Source organism: Morus notabilis, unplaced genomic scaffold, assembly GCF_000414095.1.
Source record: "Morus notabilis unplaced genomic scaffold, ASM41409v2 Scaffold1276, whole genome shotgun sequence".
Classification (NCBI taxonomy): Eukaryota; Viridiplantae; Streptophyta; class Magnoliopsida; order Rosales; family Moraceae; genus Morus; species Morus notabilis.
In genome coordinates, this window is record NW_010361531.1 from 230,118 (window position 1) to 244,992 (window position 14,875).

At 33.9% G+C, this 14,875-nt stretch overlaps 3 protein-coding genes across 4 annotated transcripts; 2 read left to right on the plus strand and 1 right to left on the minus strand.

Moving 5' to 3' along the window:
- The first annotated feature begins 596 nt into the window (after window positions 1-596).
- Window positions 597-4,007, plus strand: LOC21394281 (serine/threonine-protein phosphatase PP2A catalytic subunit). Its single transcript, XM_024166831.1, has 6 exons — window positions 597-1,144; window positions 2,408-2,522; window positions 2,822-2,930; window positions 3,021-3,098; window positions 3,223-3,414; window positions 3,513-4,007. Exons 1-6 carry the CDS (start codon window positions 892-894, stop codon window positions 3,684-3,686), a joined length of 921 nt encoding a protein of 306 aa, XP_024022599.1. The 5' UTR covers window positions 597-891; the 3' UTR covers window positions 3,687-4,007.
- A 3,507-nt stretch (window positions 4,008-7,514) lies between these two features.
- Window positions 7,515-9,747, minus strand: LOC21394282. 2 transcript variants are annotated; one of them, XM_024166829.1, is made up of 4 exons: window positions 9,537-9,747; window positions 9,284-9,410; window positions 8,449-8,754; window positions 7,515-7,717 (listed from the first exon to the last, which is right to left on the minus strand). In XM_024166829.1, the coding sequence occupies exons 1-4, from the start codon at window positions 9,623-9,625 to the stop codon at window positions 7,601-7,603; spliced, it is 639 nt and encodes a 212-aa protein (XP_024022597.1). In that variant the 5' UTR covers window positions 9,626-9,747; the 3' UTR covers window positions 7,515-7,600. The 2 variants fall into 2 exon arrangements, with proteins under 2 accessions (XP_024022597.1, XP_024022598.1); XM_024166830.1 differs by lacking the exon at window positions 7,515-7,717 and adding an exon at window positions 7,728-8,162.
- Window positions 9,748-10,176: 429 nt separating this feature from the next.
- On the plus strand, window positions 10,177-14,666 carry LOC21394283 (F-box protein At5g39450). Its single transcript, XM_010099943.2, has 3 exons — window positions 10,177-10,444; window positions 11,133-13,133; window positions 14,262-14,666. Exons 2-3 carry the CDS (start codon window positions 11,296-11,298, stop codon window positions 14,275-14,277), a joined length of 1,854 nt encoding a protein of 617 aa, XP_010098245.2. The 5' UTR covers window positions 10,177-10,444; window positions 11,133-11,295; the 3' UTR covers window positions 14,278-14,666.
- Window positions 14,667-14,875: the final 209 nt, after the last annotated feature.

Consider the following 14,875-nt stretch of genomic DNA (forward strand, 5'->3'; position numbering starts at 1 on the left):
AATATTAGTCAAGAATAAAAGATAAAATTAATCTCTAATTGTCTATTAATATAAGGTGTATTTGTTTTCTTTTCAGTGGTATTTAGAAAATTATAAAATCTATTTTTAAAAGTGTATGAATCTAAATTTTTATCCTTCATTTTTAATAAATATTTTTTTTATTTATTTAATAAAAAAATATTAATTAAGAGTAAATTATAAAAATTTTAATTTATACATTTCTAAAAGTTTATTTGTCTCTTCTCTTTTTCATATTCGAAATTAAATCCGTTGACCCCTACAACTGCTTTTGGGCAGTGAACAAACATGCTGAGTGGTTAGACCGTCCAAAAACAGCAGCTTATCGACACGTGTCAAACCGTAATGATTTTGACTCAGCATAGCCACCGGAGAGAGAAGGAGAGAGGATTTTCGTTCCTTACAATAATATTGAGACGAAACTTCACGAACAATTCCTCCTCTCTCTCCTTTCGTTTGCATTTCAGTTTCATTTCCTTTTTATTTCATTTCATTTACTTTTCTCTCTTTCTCCGTGTTTCTCCTCTCATTTCATTTCCCTCTTTTTTTCTCACATTCACATAAATACGATTTAATTTTAATTTCGCTAATTATATTTTATTTTTCTCTCTTTTTTTTTATCTGTTTGGTTCGAGAGAAAAATAAAGGGGAGAGAGAGCGAGGAATGATCGAGAGGTCGAAACCGCACCGATCTCCGAAACGATTCGTCTCGCTCCTCGCGTTGCAATACCGAAGAACCGTAACCCTAGCAGCGCTCGGCGGCGGATCGGTCGCGCGGTGTTGAGTTTTCTGGAAACTTCATCCGAATCGATCTGCGGCGAATCGGAAACATCGGCGAGGTTGTGTTTGAATCGGAGGGCGTAGAGGAAAACGATGCCGTCTCACGCGGATCTGGACCGTCAGATCGAGCATCTGATGGAGTGCAAGCCGTTGCCGGAGGCCGAGGTGAAGACGCTCTGCGAGCAGGCGAGGGCGATTCTGGTGGAGGAGTGGAACGTACAGCCGGTGAAGTGTCCGGTGACGGTGTGCGGTGATATTCACGGTCAGTTCTACGATCTCATTGAGCTCTTTCGGATAGGAGGAAATGCGCCTGACACCAATTACCTTTTCATGGGAGATTATGTAGGTGAGTTTTTACAATTTTTTAAATTAATTTATTCATTATTTTCATTTTGAATATTTGGTAATCGTACTTTTTTTTTTCATTTTTGTGGTTTAATGCTTTGGTTCGTCGTGGAATTGCTAGAATATCTTTTTAGGTGCGGATATATTTTTCTTTTTCTTCGTGATAAGCGTTCTTTCTGTTTCATAGTCGATGGTGTCCGAATTTCCCCGTGCGTGTATATCTTGCACTCTCTGTCTTGTTTTCAGTTATTATCTATTTTAGGAGAATGAAGAATTCATGTTTTTGTTTTTTTGTTTTTTTTGCTGAATCAGGAACCATGAATATTGTCATGGTTGGAGATTTGGAATGGTTGGAAACTGAAGGTTCTCTTCGATTACATTCGGTAGTGAGTGGATCATTTATTATTATGGTTCTTTTTTTTTTTTTTAATTGGCTAAAGGACTTGGTGATTGGGGCTTCTAGGAAATTTAGGTACTTGGTTCATAGTGCAGTGAGAAAGGGATATAGATGAAGATATTAGACATAGGATTAAGGCGGGGTGGATTAAGTGGAAGAATGTGACGGAAGTTTTTTTTTATGATAAGATGCCTATTAAGGTGAAAGGAAAATTCTATAGGACAGTAATTCGCCTAATTATGTTATATGGTAGTGAATGTTGGGCCTTCAAGAGACAACAAATATATAAGATTAGTGTGGCGGAGATGCGTATGTTAAGATGGATGAGTGGCTATACGATGATGGATTGCATACGGAATGAAGTTATTTATAGTAAAGTAGGTGTAGCACCAATAGAATATATGGTACAGGAAAATCGTTTGAGGTGGTACAGGCATGTACAACGTAGATGTTAGAGAGCGAGGGGTAGACCAAGAATTACTTGGGCTGACGTAGTTAGGCACGACTTTCAAAATCTAGGGCTTCAGGAGGGTCTCGTGTTTAATAGAGCAAACTGGAAACGAGAAATCCATATAACTGATCCTAATTAATTTGGGATTAAGGCTTGTATTTGTTGTTGTTGGCTAAAGGACTTGGTTCTTTCTTTTTTATTTATTTATTTTTTCTGATTGTACTATGACTCTATGAGCTCCATATGACTTTTTTTTATTTTTTTTTATAGTTTGTACTATGAGCTACTGAAAGGAAATCTCTCTGTTTCTGAATATTATTAGTAAAACATGATCCGTAATATACGTTTGCATCATCCATTTGGGTTTTCAACATTCTAGTGCTAGCGTTTCTCAATATTATGCTGCAAAACTGCAGATCGCGGGTACTATTCGGTGGAGACTGTCACACTTCTGGTGGCACTAAAAGTCCGTTACAGAGATAGAATTACAATTCTCAGAGGAAACCATGAAAGTCGGCAAATTACCCAAGTGTGAGACTTTTTTTCTCCCTTCTAAGCCTCCTTATAGTTCGACAATATTCTATTGTTCTGGAAGTGGAAGGAATTTGTGTTTGAGTTTAGGTATGCACTCTAGAAGGTGTTCCTTTGCATTTGTTTCTTTTTGACTCAAATCAGTTTCCGTGGATATTGATGCAATTAATACTTGATCACACTACTTGCCTTGAGGGTTTACAAATAGTCGGATTCTGAATGGAGGGAGGGTGCAGTGTAACTTGTTTTCATTATTTTGCTCAAATTTTTATTCATTTCATTTGTCCCTTCTTTCTCAGGTATGGTTTTTATGATGAATGCTTGCGAAAATATGGGAATGCCAATGTGTGGAAGTATTTTACTGATCTATTTGATTATCTACCCCTTACAGCTCTTATTGAGAGTCAGGTTTGAACTCTGTATATTTTAATTAGTTTTTCTCGATAGCCATTAAAAATGACTATTGTTAAGAGCTTCTAACCGGTGTATATTTTGCAGATCTTCTGCTTGCATGGAGGGCTTTCACCATCGTTGGATACATTGGATAATATACGAGCTTTGGACCGCATACAAGAGGTGCATACATTACTGCTTTTCTAGCATTTGGCAATTGTTGAAAATTGAGATTATGAATGCTCCATGGCTTAAGTACCTGCAGTTCTATGGCTGCTATCTGACAAGTTTCTTGTTGCATGAGCAGGTTCCTCATGAAGGGCCAATGTGTGATCTTTTGTGGTCTGATCCAGATGACCGCTGTGGGTGGGGAATATCTCCGCGTGGTGCTGGTTATACATTTGGACAGGACATAGCTGCTCAGTTTAATCATACCAACGGACTTACTCTGATCTCAAGAGCTCACCAGCTTGTGATGGAAGGATACAATTGGTGTCAGGTGTGTACCAAAAAATGAACAGAATTTTAGTTGTTTCGTCATCCCGTCATTATGCCTATTCAAATTGCATTATAACTTTTACTTGAACATATTTTTAGGAGAAGAACGTCGTGACGGTATTTAGTGCTCCAAACTATTGTTACCGGTGTGGGAATATGGCTGCAATACTCGAGATTGGGGAGAATATGGACCAAAACTTCCTTCAATTTGATCCAGCACCTCGGCAAATTGAACCCGACAACACGCGCAAGACCCCCGACTATTTTTTGTAATTTCTACATATCTTCCAGCTGTTTGTAATCCTTGTATTTCCTGCCTTATTACTGTAGATGTGTCTTTAAACGAGGAGTTCCGATGTTTAAGTTGAGGGGTTTACCATACACCATCAACACCATTCTTTGTTTGGAGTTTTTTCCTTTTTGTTTCTTCTCTTTCCTTTTTGTCCCCATCTCTGCTTTGTTGATTTGCTTAAAGAAACTCTTTAGGAGAACTTACAGTAGCCACCAATGGCCTGTTTTGTATATTTTCGTAGAGGAAGCGGCAATAACATGGTGTATCTTGCTCTGTAATTTCGTGATTTTGATGTAGAAAAATGCGGGGTTAGTTTTCCCTTAACTTGCTCAGGGGATTGCTGTGCATCAAGACCTGGTAAGCGTTTACAGGTGATGAATGTTTTCTGGTCACTGAGCTCTTCGCCGCATAGGTGTGACTTTTGCGTTGTATTGGCCACGTTTGAAGTTAGTTTTGTTTTTGTTTTTTACGTTTTTTAAAAAGAAAAGATGTTTAGCACAATTAAAGATAAAAAATAAAAATAAAAACGAGTTTTTAGTTTAGTGTAAAATAAGAGAAATTAAAAATAATTTTTTTTTTTAAAGAGACATTAATGAATTTTTTTATATTAAAAATAATTTTTTAATAAAATTATTAAACGTATTTTTAAAAATAATTTTTATTTGAGAATAAATATTTTTTTTTATTTTCATATAAAAAAATTATTTTAAAATGAGTTTTAAACGCATTTATTATTTTTCTACTGTTGTTAATAAAAAAATAAATGTCTATAAAAAATGAAAATAAAAACGAGTTTTTAGTTTAGTGTAAAATAAGAGAGAAATTAAAAATAATTTTTTCTTCTTTAAAGAGACATTAATGAATTTTTTTATATTAAAAATAATTTTTTAATAAAATTATTAAACGTATTTTTAAAAATAATTTTTATTTGAGAATAAATATTTTTTTTTATTTTCATATAAAAAAATTATTTTAAAATGAGTTTTAAACGCATTTATTATTTTTCTACTGTTGTTAATAAAAAAATAAATGTCTGAATTTTTTTTTATTATTTTTCTCTCCCATCTTTGCCAAGTGGCCTTTTCAATAGAATTTACTTCTTTAAATTGCCAAAGGCCAGGTTCAGAGGGTTTTGAATAGCGAATGGAGATGGTTCGCTTGCATTGGTCGTTTTTGTACAGAATTAAAACGTGATTTGTGGTCTGGTTGGTTTTTTCTTTTTCTTTTTTGCTTGAAATATGGTCTGGTTGATTAGACGTCGGTGGTTATAGAGATCTTTCAATAGAGTAGTAGGGGGTTGGATTTTTGCAATACGGTACGTCATTACTTCAGTGTTGTAACTGCTACGACTGCACGCACACCTTTCAATTGAGAAAAAATAGATAAAAGGCATTTCTTTAAAGAACTTTATTCTTTACATTCTCCTTCTCTCCCACCTCCTTCAAAGAAAAGATAGAAATGGGCTAGAGAATTTAGACCCGTTCATTTCGCTGATTCGAGTTTAAAATTTGAGTTTTATTACAATAAAAAGCTCTCACAAACAATCACATCTAAATTTTTTATTACAGTAAAAAATTCTCACATAAAATCACATCTAAATTCGAATTAAAAACTCGAATCAACGAACTAAACGGACCCGCAGCTTCTCTATCAACTCTTTAAATTTTAACTAAATTTTAATTAAAATAATTAAAAAATTATTTTAATTAATAATTTTTTAATAAATCACTTCATTTATACTCTCTATTTTAACTAAACATATATTATTTTATATATTTTTAATTTAAAATATAAATTAACTTTTACTTTATATCAAAATAAAAAATAAAAAAATAAATAGTTAGTCACTTCTTACTAGTTATATTTAGTTTAGAAAATACTTTAGTTAAAATAACTAATTATTTAATTAATGGTTAGAGTAGTGAAAAGCTAAAAAAAAAACCACATCATTATTTATTTTGACTAAAAATATGAAATGACTAATAGATACCTCTTAAATTAGACACATACCTCTTAAATTATGTGGGTTTGAATTTATACTCATTATTCTTTATTGATATTCTTTTTAATTAAATAACTATGTTAATTAAAAAAGTATTAATCAAGATAAATGAGTAAAATTGTAGAGGGTGAATGATGGAACTAGCTTCCGTTTCTTCTTTTCAGCTCAAATATTATGTAATTTATGTTCATGTTAGACCAGGAAGCTAAACCATATCCCATTTCCCAAAAAAAATAGTAAAAAATAAAAAGAGAGATGCAAAAGAATGAGTGCTCTTTCTTTTCATAGGAGGATGAAACAACCGAAATCTCTGGACTTCTTGTATGATTATTAATTTGATTTCATTTACCTATCTATATATGATTATATATATTATCTCAAACATCATTTTTTTTTTCACTAAACAAACGAGCTTCCAAAACGAAAAGATGAGAGAAACTTTAGTTCAATCCCGATAAAAATTCGGGAAAAAAGCCGTAGAGTTAACCTCCAACCTTGGCCTCAGCTACTTTAGCTGCCAAAATTTCTGGCCGAAGCTGTGGCCTTTTTGTATACTTGCTTAAATTCATACTTGAATCCGCCCTGTGTAGAGTTCAAATCACTCTACTGTGAGAGAGAGAGAGAGAGAGAGAGAGAGAGAGAGAGAGAGAGGGAAAGAAGAGAGAGAGAGAGAAGGTGCTACGGCCCACGGGATGAGTTTTCTTTCAATGGAGTAATTAATCGTCAAACTCCGAGGACGCGTTTCAACGATGGGAATAAACACTTGGGAGGAAGAAAACAACATTTCCCACCAAACTAGGGACCATTGGTACAATTCTCAGAGGCAATAATGCATATAAAAGTCAAAATGCTTAGTTTGGTATTGTTTTTTCTTCTCAAAATTAGTTTATTTGTAGCAAAAACTGATATTAGTATTTGATAAATCTTCTTAAAAGTACTTTTTGAAAAAAAATTTAAGAATCTACAGTCAAAATTAGAAGCAGCCTAAATGCAACTTTAACTTTTAAATTATGCGCGAATCAGTATAGTACAACTAATAAAATTTTTATAATACCCGTAATACCCCTAATGAAATTTAAAATTTACAATCTTTTTAATTTAAAATTTAGACTTATAATATAATTTAATTTAATTTAATAGTAATATTGTAACAAATAATATCATAATTATATTAATAACCCTAATATTATTATTTTATCATACAATATGATATTATAATAATATTATAATTATTTTAATAATATGATATTATAATTATAATATAATTATGTAATTATTATTTTATAATATATTTTATATTGTATTGTATTGATATAATTATATCTATTATATTAATAATACTACAATAATAATATTAATTATTATATTATAGTGTATTACACTTACATAATATATTAATTATAATATATTTGTTTAATATAATATAATAATAATTATATAATATAATATAATATAGTTGTAATTTTTAATTATAAAAAAATATTTAATAATAGTTTTATTGTATTATATTAAATATAATAATAAATATACATTATATTGTAATTATATATATTATATTATAGTATAATATAATATAGTCGTAATTTTTAACTATTCATAATAATTCACCCTCATAATTTATCAAACACTATTACACTGATTTTGGAACCAGCACAGCTACTATAACTATAGTTTACCAAACACTCAGCTATTTTTTGTAACAGCTGTTTTTTCCTTCAGCACAGTTAAAAGCAATTTTTTTAAAATCTATAACCCTACCAAACTAAGCCAAAGAGTACAAAGAAAAATAAAATAAAATAAAATAATGTTTTTAAACTATACATATACTGAAAAAATTTAGCTACACAGAGAAAATCTCAGGATCTTTCATGATCTTAAGCAGCAACTTACAATCTAAAATCTGGAATTGGACTGAATCCTCCCCGTGCCAAACCAAGAAGTGGTAGCAGTCCGTTTTCTCCTGACGTATACAACTGAACCACTCACGAGCAACAAGCAAAACACAATTCCCTGTCCAAAATCGTTCCAAAGAATTTTGTCAACACGTATAATATTTAACATAGATGAGTTACCATTTCCACCCACACAAAAATGTGATTTTGTTTTCATGTCGTAGCCAATGAAACATGCGCACGCCCGCAAACCCCACCCCGCCTTCCCGGAGAGAGAGATGTTTTCTTTTGGTTCAATACGTAGATGACGAATAGACACTAGAGAGTAGGCACTATCCTAGCAATTAGCAAACCAGTTAAATAATCCTCTGGGTTCAATATACATTATACAATCACGGGAAGATATGCACTTAGTTAGTTAGTTAGTTAGTTAGCAATACATGTCATTTCTGCCGCTGCTAATGAAATTAGCTGTCAGTTGATAATCATGGAATGAGCTACATAGACAAGATAGCACCAGCCTTGCTGCACTATCTTTTCAACAAGATCCTAGCAGAAGACATCTGTACATAATTGGGTCGTTTATGGTTAGTTATCCCTGATATCGCACATTTCGGAATGTTAGATCATATCAAAATTATTTCTTAATCAAATGGTAAACTAATCCAAAGGATAATGGCACCATTAGGACAAATTTTTGCATCATACTAAAGAGATTTCCATCAACAATTTGGCAGAGTTCCACTTAAAATAAACATGATTTTTTGTAAAATAACAGAGCATATACACACGAGCATGTCCAACAATAAAAGACTATTAGCATTTAGCAGAGGATTAAAACAAGCATACCTCAAACCCAAGCACTGATAACTTGTCTTCATTAACTGCCGGTATACAGCTTCTGTAAGTGATGTAAGCTTGTTCTCCGCTCCCTTGCGTGGATGAAACCGAAAGCAACCTTCTATGTTTCAAAGAGCTAGCTATTTCTTCCAAACTATGAAACACTGTATGTAGTTTTACATTATTAGGGAAAATCTCCAAAGCAGATCTCTTTCCAGAATTTTTCCCATTAGCATCTTTTGATCCATCTTTTATTTCCACACATTTCAAAGGGATACGGTAACCAGTCTCACTGCAGCGATATTTCTCATCGTTCTACCAAGAAAATAAACAAATGAATATAAAATTAACGCCAGCCTAGATTAAGTATGAGGCAAAGTAATGATGATAAATTACATGGCAAGTGAAACAAAAGAAGAATATGGAATGGTTTTGCAATCATTGATCTCAATATTACTAGAGTAGTTTTATACATATTGCAAAAGAAAAAGGACATCCATTTTATTCCAAAAGTAATCCTCAAGTCCCAGCAAAATTACAGAAAGAACCAAGATAGGCTGCAAGAAAAGTCATCAAAGCAAATAAGCATTTGAGCTTATAGCTTCATTTGGGAAAATTTTAAGAGAAAAATAAATCTCAAGATGATCAAAATAATATAAAATTTTTGAAAAAGGGGTAATTTCCGGTCCTAAACCAAGAAATATTAACGAATTTCAAGTGTTAAATCTCAAGAAACAAACAAATCTAGCTATAAAAGAGACGGAATTTATTAGATTTCTCAAACAAACATATCAAAAATTTCAGTAAAATTAGAGAATAAACAGTGAGAGAGAGAGAGAGAGACCTTTTCGGAATAGAGGCAAGGAACGCAGGGACCAGAAGGAGAGCAATCGAAGGTGGCGTTACTTCCCCGAGGGGTTTCTTTGAAACTCAGCAGAACTCTACGCCCAATTCCTCCAATTTCATCGTTTCTGCGCAAATCCAATTCAGAACAAGGAAAAACTGCTCATCAGATCGTTCAAAAACCTCTAATTGAGAGACAAAGACACTCCCAAAATGGGATTTTGATAAAGAAGAATTGGGGATCGAGGGCATACGTGCCAAGGGCGTGAAGGGAAGGCGCAGAGAACAAAACGACGGCAGTGAGAAAGAGAAAGGTAAGAACCACGGGTGAATCTACAGCCATGGTTGCTTTGATTTCTCTTCTTCTCCTTCCTATTGATTTCAGGATGCTGTTCTCTTCGGGGAAAGGAAGAAACAAACGACCATAAACTGGATAAAGCGAACGACGATAATCTAGAAGAAACAACAATGAACCACCTTTACGTAAAAAAAAAGTTAGGTTATTTACATTTTTATACCTTATGTTTATGTTATTTCAAAAGTATACTATCTGTTTTTAATTTCATTAAAAATATATCTTCAAATTACATTAATGTACAAATTTATAAATTTTTTAATATTTTGACTTGTAAAATGACTAAATTATTTTTAAAGGTACATGACGTATATGTTTCTAAATAGTTATGCACGTCCATTCTAAGGGTAAATTGATCATTTTACAAGTCAAAGTTCAAATTTGTCTAAAAAAATATATAAATTTATGTATTAATTATAATTTGAAAACATACTTTTGATAAGCATAAAAATCGATGTACACTTTTTGAATAAAGATAAAACATAGAGTATTAAATAACTCATGAAGAACTTTGATAATAACCTTGAGAATAATTCTAATTAAAAAAAAAACCATTGAGAATTTATCTCAAAATAAATAAATAACCTTGAGAAATGACAACATTTCATACGAAGAACATCTCCTTTAGAAACGGCAAGATTTCCGTGCGTGTACTAGTTGCTGTGGACTGTAGTTAATGTTCCTTTTCGTTGGAACTCTGTCTGATCTTTAATGTCAATATCGAACACAAATAAAGATAGTTTGCTTTCATCCCAATTCCCTTCTTTCAGACCGTCCTAACTGCGCCTTATCCACCACCGACGCCAAGTAAGCCGATCAATTATATTTCTTTTTATTTTTTTTATTTTTTCTTATTAACTCTGTTCAATCTTTCTTTCTTTTGTTTTATGGGTATTTTGGGTGAAGGTCTATTTTTTTTTTTTTTTCTGAGATCAGATTGGAGAATTGTATATTCTTGTTGTTTAAATTCCAAAAGATCATGAATTAGATCGGTTCCGAGAGAATTATACTTTATGGATGGATAATTAAAATAAACGGTTAATTTGAAGTAGTTAGATTGACGGAAAACCCAGAGAGAAACTAGAGACATTCAAGTTGTTTGTGTTTATGTTTCTCTTTGAGAGAGAGAAAGAGAAGTGGAATTTGGTTGACTGAGAATTGTGACCTGAGTGAAATTAAGGAGATTGAAGGCTCTATGGTCGACAAAATTAGAAGTTGTACGGACATTTGTGCTTGAATAATTAACAAAATAACAAAATGGTACGGTAAAGAAGAAGAATTGGATTATTTAGTGTACTCCACTCTCAATTTCCTTTTCTTAAAAAACCAAAAAAAAAAAAAAAAAAATTCGATGGTTCAGTAGTTGAGTTGGGCAGAATACAGATTCTGACAAGATAGAGTTGAAAGACTTAAAATTAAGACCTATATCTTCTGATAATTGCCCTTGGAATTTCAAACCATGAACATTTGTAATTGTGTGCTTATCTTGGTGCAGGTTCTGAAGGAGTTTCGAAGTGGCATATATATAAAATATATACATTTTCCTTTGATTCAATAATGTGATTAGGAATTGTGGGTATTCAGTGAAATTGCAAAATTTGGACATATCATCCTTTATTTCAAGATTTCATGTCAAATTAATTCATCATAAATCTGCTATGTCTCCTGAATCCTGTGGCTCAGCCTTGCTTTTGGCTTTGCCGGACGATGTATTCTCACTTATCACTCGGTCACTCTCGCCACATGACGTATGCAATCTTGGTCTATGTCGTCGGAGTCTATATGCCCTTGTAGCCTCTGAAAAACTATGGTTTGCTCAGTGTGAGAGGTTAGGAATTGTGCCTCAACAAGAGCTCATAGAATGGCGAAAGGTCGTCTCATCTTATAAGGCCCTTTGCCGCTTTCTATATACCGTTAAGTCATTGATGGGAATATGGGTTCACCAGAATCCTGAGCTTGGCAATGTGGTTTATGTCATGCCTGGTTTTGTTTCTGTTGTTGGGTGTCGAATAATACCTCAGGAACTTGGCCCATTAGGAATTGAGGATGGCCCTATTCTCTGGGCTCCTGTGTTTGAAATCTTTGGTGATTGTGATGGTTGTACAACGTTTTTCCTACATGGAAGGGAGAAGGGAAATGACTATTTGTATCCCGGGTCGATCAAGTCCATTGACAGGACTTGCAATGTGCTATTGCTTGAGGTTGAGCCTAGACATCATGAAACCAAAGTCAAATTGTTGCAAAGTAAGAGTTTAGACAAAGAGGTGCCCAGAAAGGTTTGTAGGTCAAATAGTGGATTGTCAAGATCGCATAGGGTGTATAATCAGAGTGAATCAACAGTACCCTTTAGTCGATTGGCTTTTTGTGATAGAAGAAAGTTGCTTGAGATCATTACTAGCCAAGTTCGTATAAAGATTCCTGAACTGGGAAATGGTCCGTTGTTTCCTCCAATAAGGACTGATGAGGAGAACTTTTGTAAAGAGATGGTGCTATTATATGAACGAAGATCAGTGCTGATTCAAAAGCATAAGCTTGGTGGAGGTCACGTTGATTGGAAAACAAACCCTCAACTACCTTCAGCTGATCCTACCCAACTGGAATTAAGTGAGTTCAGGAAAACTCTTGAACGATCAAGTGTTCTTCGTCATTCTGTTAGTGAAGATGGTGATAATACGCAAGACAACAAGAAGAAAACTCTTGGCAAGTATTTTAGCAAGAGCATTAATCAGATCTTTCGGAAGTCTAACAGTAGTGTGCCTTCAAATAGCAGTTCAAGCAGTGACAGTAAGCATGCACAACTTCATGAGTTTCTGAGGTCAGGCGATACAATAGGACTAACACTACATGCCACCACCGTGAAGCTATCATCTTATAGGGCATGGCCAAATATGCATGACAGTCGGTTTGCCCTTTACAAGTTGCCATTGCGCATTCCGACTGCTGAACAAGAGTATTCTGGTCTATGGGGGGGAACTTTTGGCTGGCCTCCTGGAAAGCCTACTGAAGACAAGCCTGGAAAGGCTTTGTTCTTTCTCTTGCTTTCATATGAGGAGTCCCAAGGGCAAAGGATGCTCATTGCAACCAAAATATTGGAAGGCACTCATTATGTTCTGCATCCTAATGGCTCGGCAATGTTTACCGTGAATGTGGATGAGCCTTCACCAGATCCATTTCCATGGGATTTGGATGCAGATTCCGTTCCTGTGAATGTGGAACATGCTTATGTTGGGGAGGGCATTGCAAATGGATATGGTTTCAGATATCCAGGTGCCAAACCTGGTTCCCTCTTCGCATTTCAAAATGGTCATCTTGCTTTCATTTGGAAGGAGACGAGAGCTGTCCTAACCCTGCAGAGGCTTAACTTGCAAGATCTTTTGAAGAAAGGTGAAAAAGTGGCTGCTCTTCCTCCAATCGCAAATTTTTCGTATTTAACCAAGTCGTACTCGAATGTTTTTGCTGGCTTTCCAAACTCCTCAAATTGTTTATCTTCACCAAGGTTTGTGCACTCTCTTAAGGAACTATTAGATTGTGCATCTTCTTCCTCACCATTAATGAATAATATTGACTGCCTTATTGTCTATATAGTAACTGAAGTGATTCCTTATCTATGGTGGTTAATTTTCTAAAATTGATATTTGAAGTGAACTTGTTTAACAGATCTTTTTTCGTTGTTACTTCATAAGGGTGTTCAATGAAATGTTTAATATTATTGTAACATTAACATATCATGGCAATTTCACAAGCTTAACTCAGCAAAATACTGGGACTTTAAAGGCCGACAAACACCAGGCAGATTGCAGATTATTTATAGGAGTTCACACAATCTAATGGCTAAAAATTGACTAAATAAAGATGTTGCAATTTTTTTCCCTGTACCTCACAATTTTGTATCACTTCTATCTTTTGACATTAGCGGAGGCAAATGTCTACTTTTAGTTGTATGATTGAAGACAATATATATTTATTTGCAAACCTTTTTTTTTTTTTTCTTTTTTTGGTCCTGGTAATTATGAAGGAAAATCTTTCCATGGTTTTCTGCAGCAGTAAGTTAGCACGTTGGACCAAGTTTCTACATTTGTACACACACGCACACACACACACACACAAAAAAAGAGGCAGAGGCAGCTTATATAACCTGTCCCTGACTTTTCTTTCTGCTATGGGTGCGTTTTTGTTATAACTTTGTTGAGCTTATACTGTGCTACTCTTGCTGGTGCCACTTTGAATCTATTATGTCTTGCCTTAATTTAGCTCTTGTTTTTGCACATATAATTTACTGTTAGAGCACAATGCTAGGGATTGGACCTGACGAGCTACAAACAAGTATTTGCAGTAAATTATTTTAAATGGTTTTAGTCATCAAGCAGTTTATCTAACGCGAAGCAGTAGTTGAATTGTATTGATGTCTTTGGTCATAATAATGAAGCTTCCTGTTAGAAAATTTTGATAATGGTCGGGATTAATGTGAGAAACTCTTTACAAGTCAATCACATTGCCAATTGCCATTAGTTTCATGGCATCACCTTGTTTCTGCATTCGTGTAATAAGTAATTTGGGGACGCCTTTATTTTCATCTCTTGTCTATGTTCTACTTAGGTAAGCTCACGTTGTTTCTATTTCACAGGCAGAGACATTACTGAGACACTCATGGGCAGTTTTTGGATTATGGAACGAATATTATCAATTGGCTATGCCACTGCCATTGCTATGCCTGGTTTGGTGGCAATCTTCATCTCCCAGTGCTTCAAATTCACACAGGAGATACCAAGTCCTGTAGGTTGACATGGCAGTGTTCATTCTACTCTGTATTGTGTTTGTAGAGTTATAACGTTTTATATCAATGTATGGTAATAAACAGTAGGCATAATCCTTTTGTTTGAAACAAGGGATTCTAATAAAGTTTGAAATACTAGAGGTCTGAGTTAAAGCATTGTAAGTTATACAAATAAAGTTCCTAAATTTGAAGCACCACTATTTGACTTTGCCTCATATAGTTCAGTCCTCTTATCTTCTCTATTATTATTTTTTTCCCCCCCTTTTTAGTATGTTTTCTGATTCCCCTTCATTTCTTGTTATGTTACATTTTCTTTTTCCTGATTTTTCCTTCATTATAGAATTCCTTAAGGTTCTGAACATAAAATATTATGCAAATAAAACCCACACATGGTCATAGATGAGATCCCAGATCCCATAATGTGAAAAAGCTCGTAGCATATTATCCTCACAAAGCTTATAATT

Excerpts from the sequence above, each read along its gene's own strand:
- LOC21394281 (XM_024166831.1), top strand. The coding sequence starts at position 892 with ATGCCGTCTCACGCGGATCTGGACCGTCAGATCGAGCATCTGATGGAG. Across the intron at positions 2,523-2,821 it reads AGTCGGCAAATTACCCAAGT|GTATGGTTTTTATGATGAAT; the intron begins GTGAGACTTTTT and ends CTTCTTTCTCAG. Across the intron at positions 2,931-3,020 it reads CAGCTCTTATTGAGAGTCAG|ATCTTCTGCTTGCATGGAGG; the intron begins GTTTGAACTCTG and ends TATATTTTGCAG.
- LOC21394282 (XM_024166829.1), bottom strand. The coding sequence starts at position 9,625 with ATGGCTGTAGATTCACCCGTGGTTCTTACCTTTCTCTTTCTCACTGCC. Across the intron at positions 9,411-9,536 it reads TCCCTTCACGCCCTTGGCAC|AAACGATGAAATTGGAGGAA; the intron begins GTATGCCCTCGA and ends GGATTTGCGCAG. Across the intron at positions 7,718-8,448 it reads TATCAGTGCTTGGGTTTGAG|GGAATTGTGTTTTGCTTGTT; the intron begins GTATGCTTGTTT and ends GATTTTGGACAG.
- LOC21394283 (XM_010099943.2), top strand. The coding sequence starts at position 11,296 with ATGTCTCCTGAATCCTGTGGCTCAGCCTTGCTTTTGGCTTTGCCGGAC.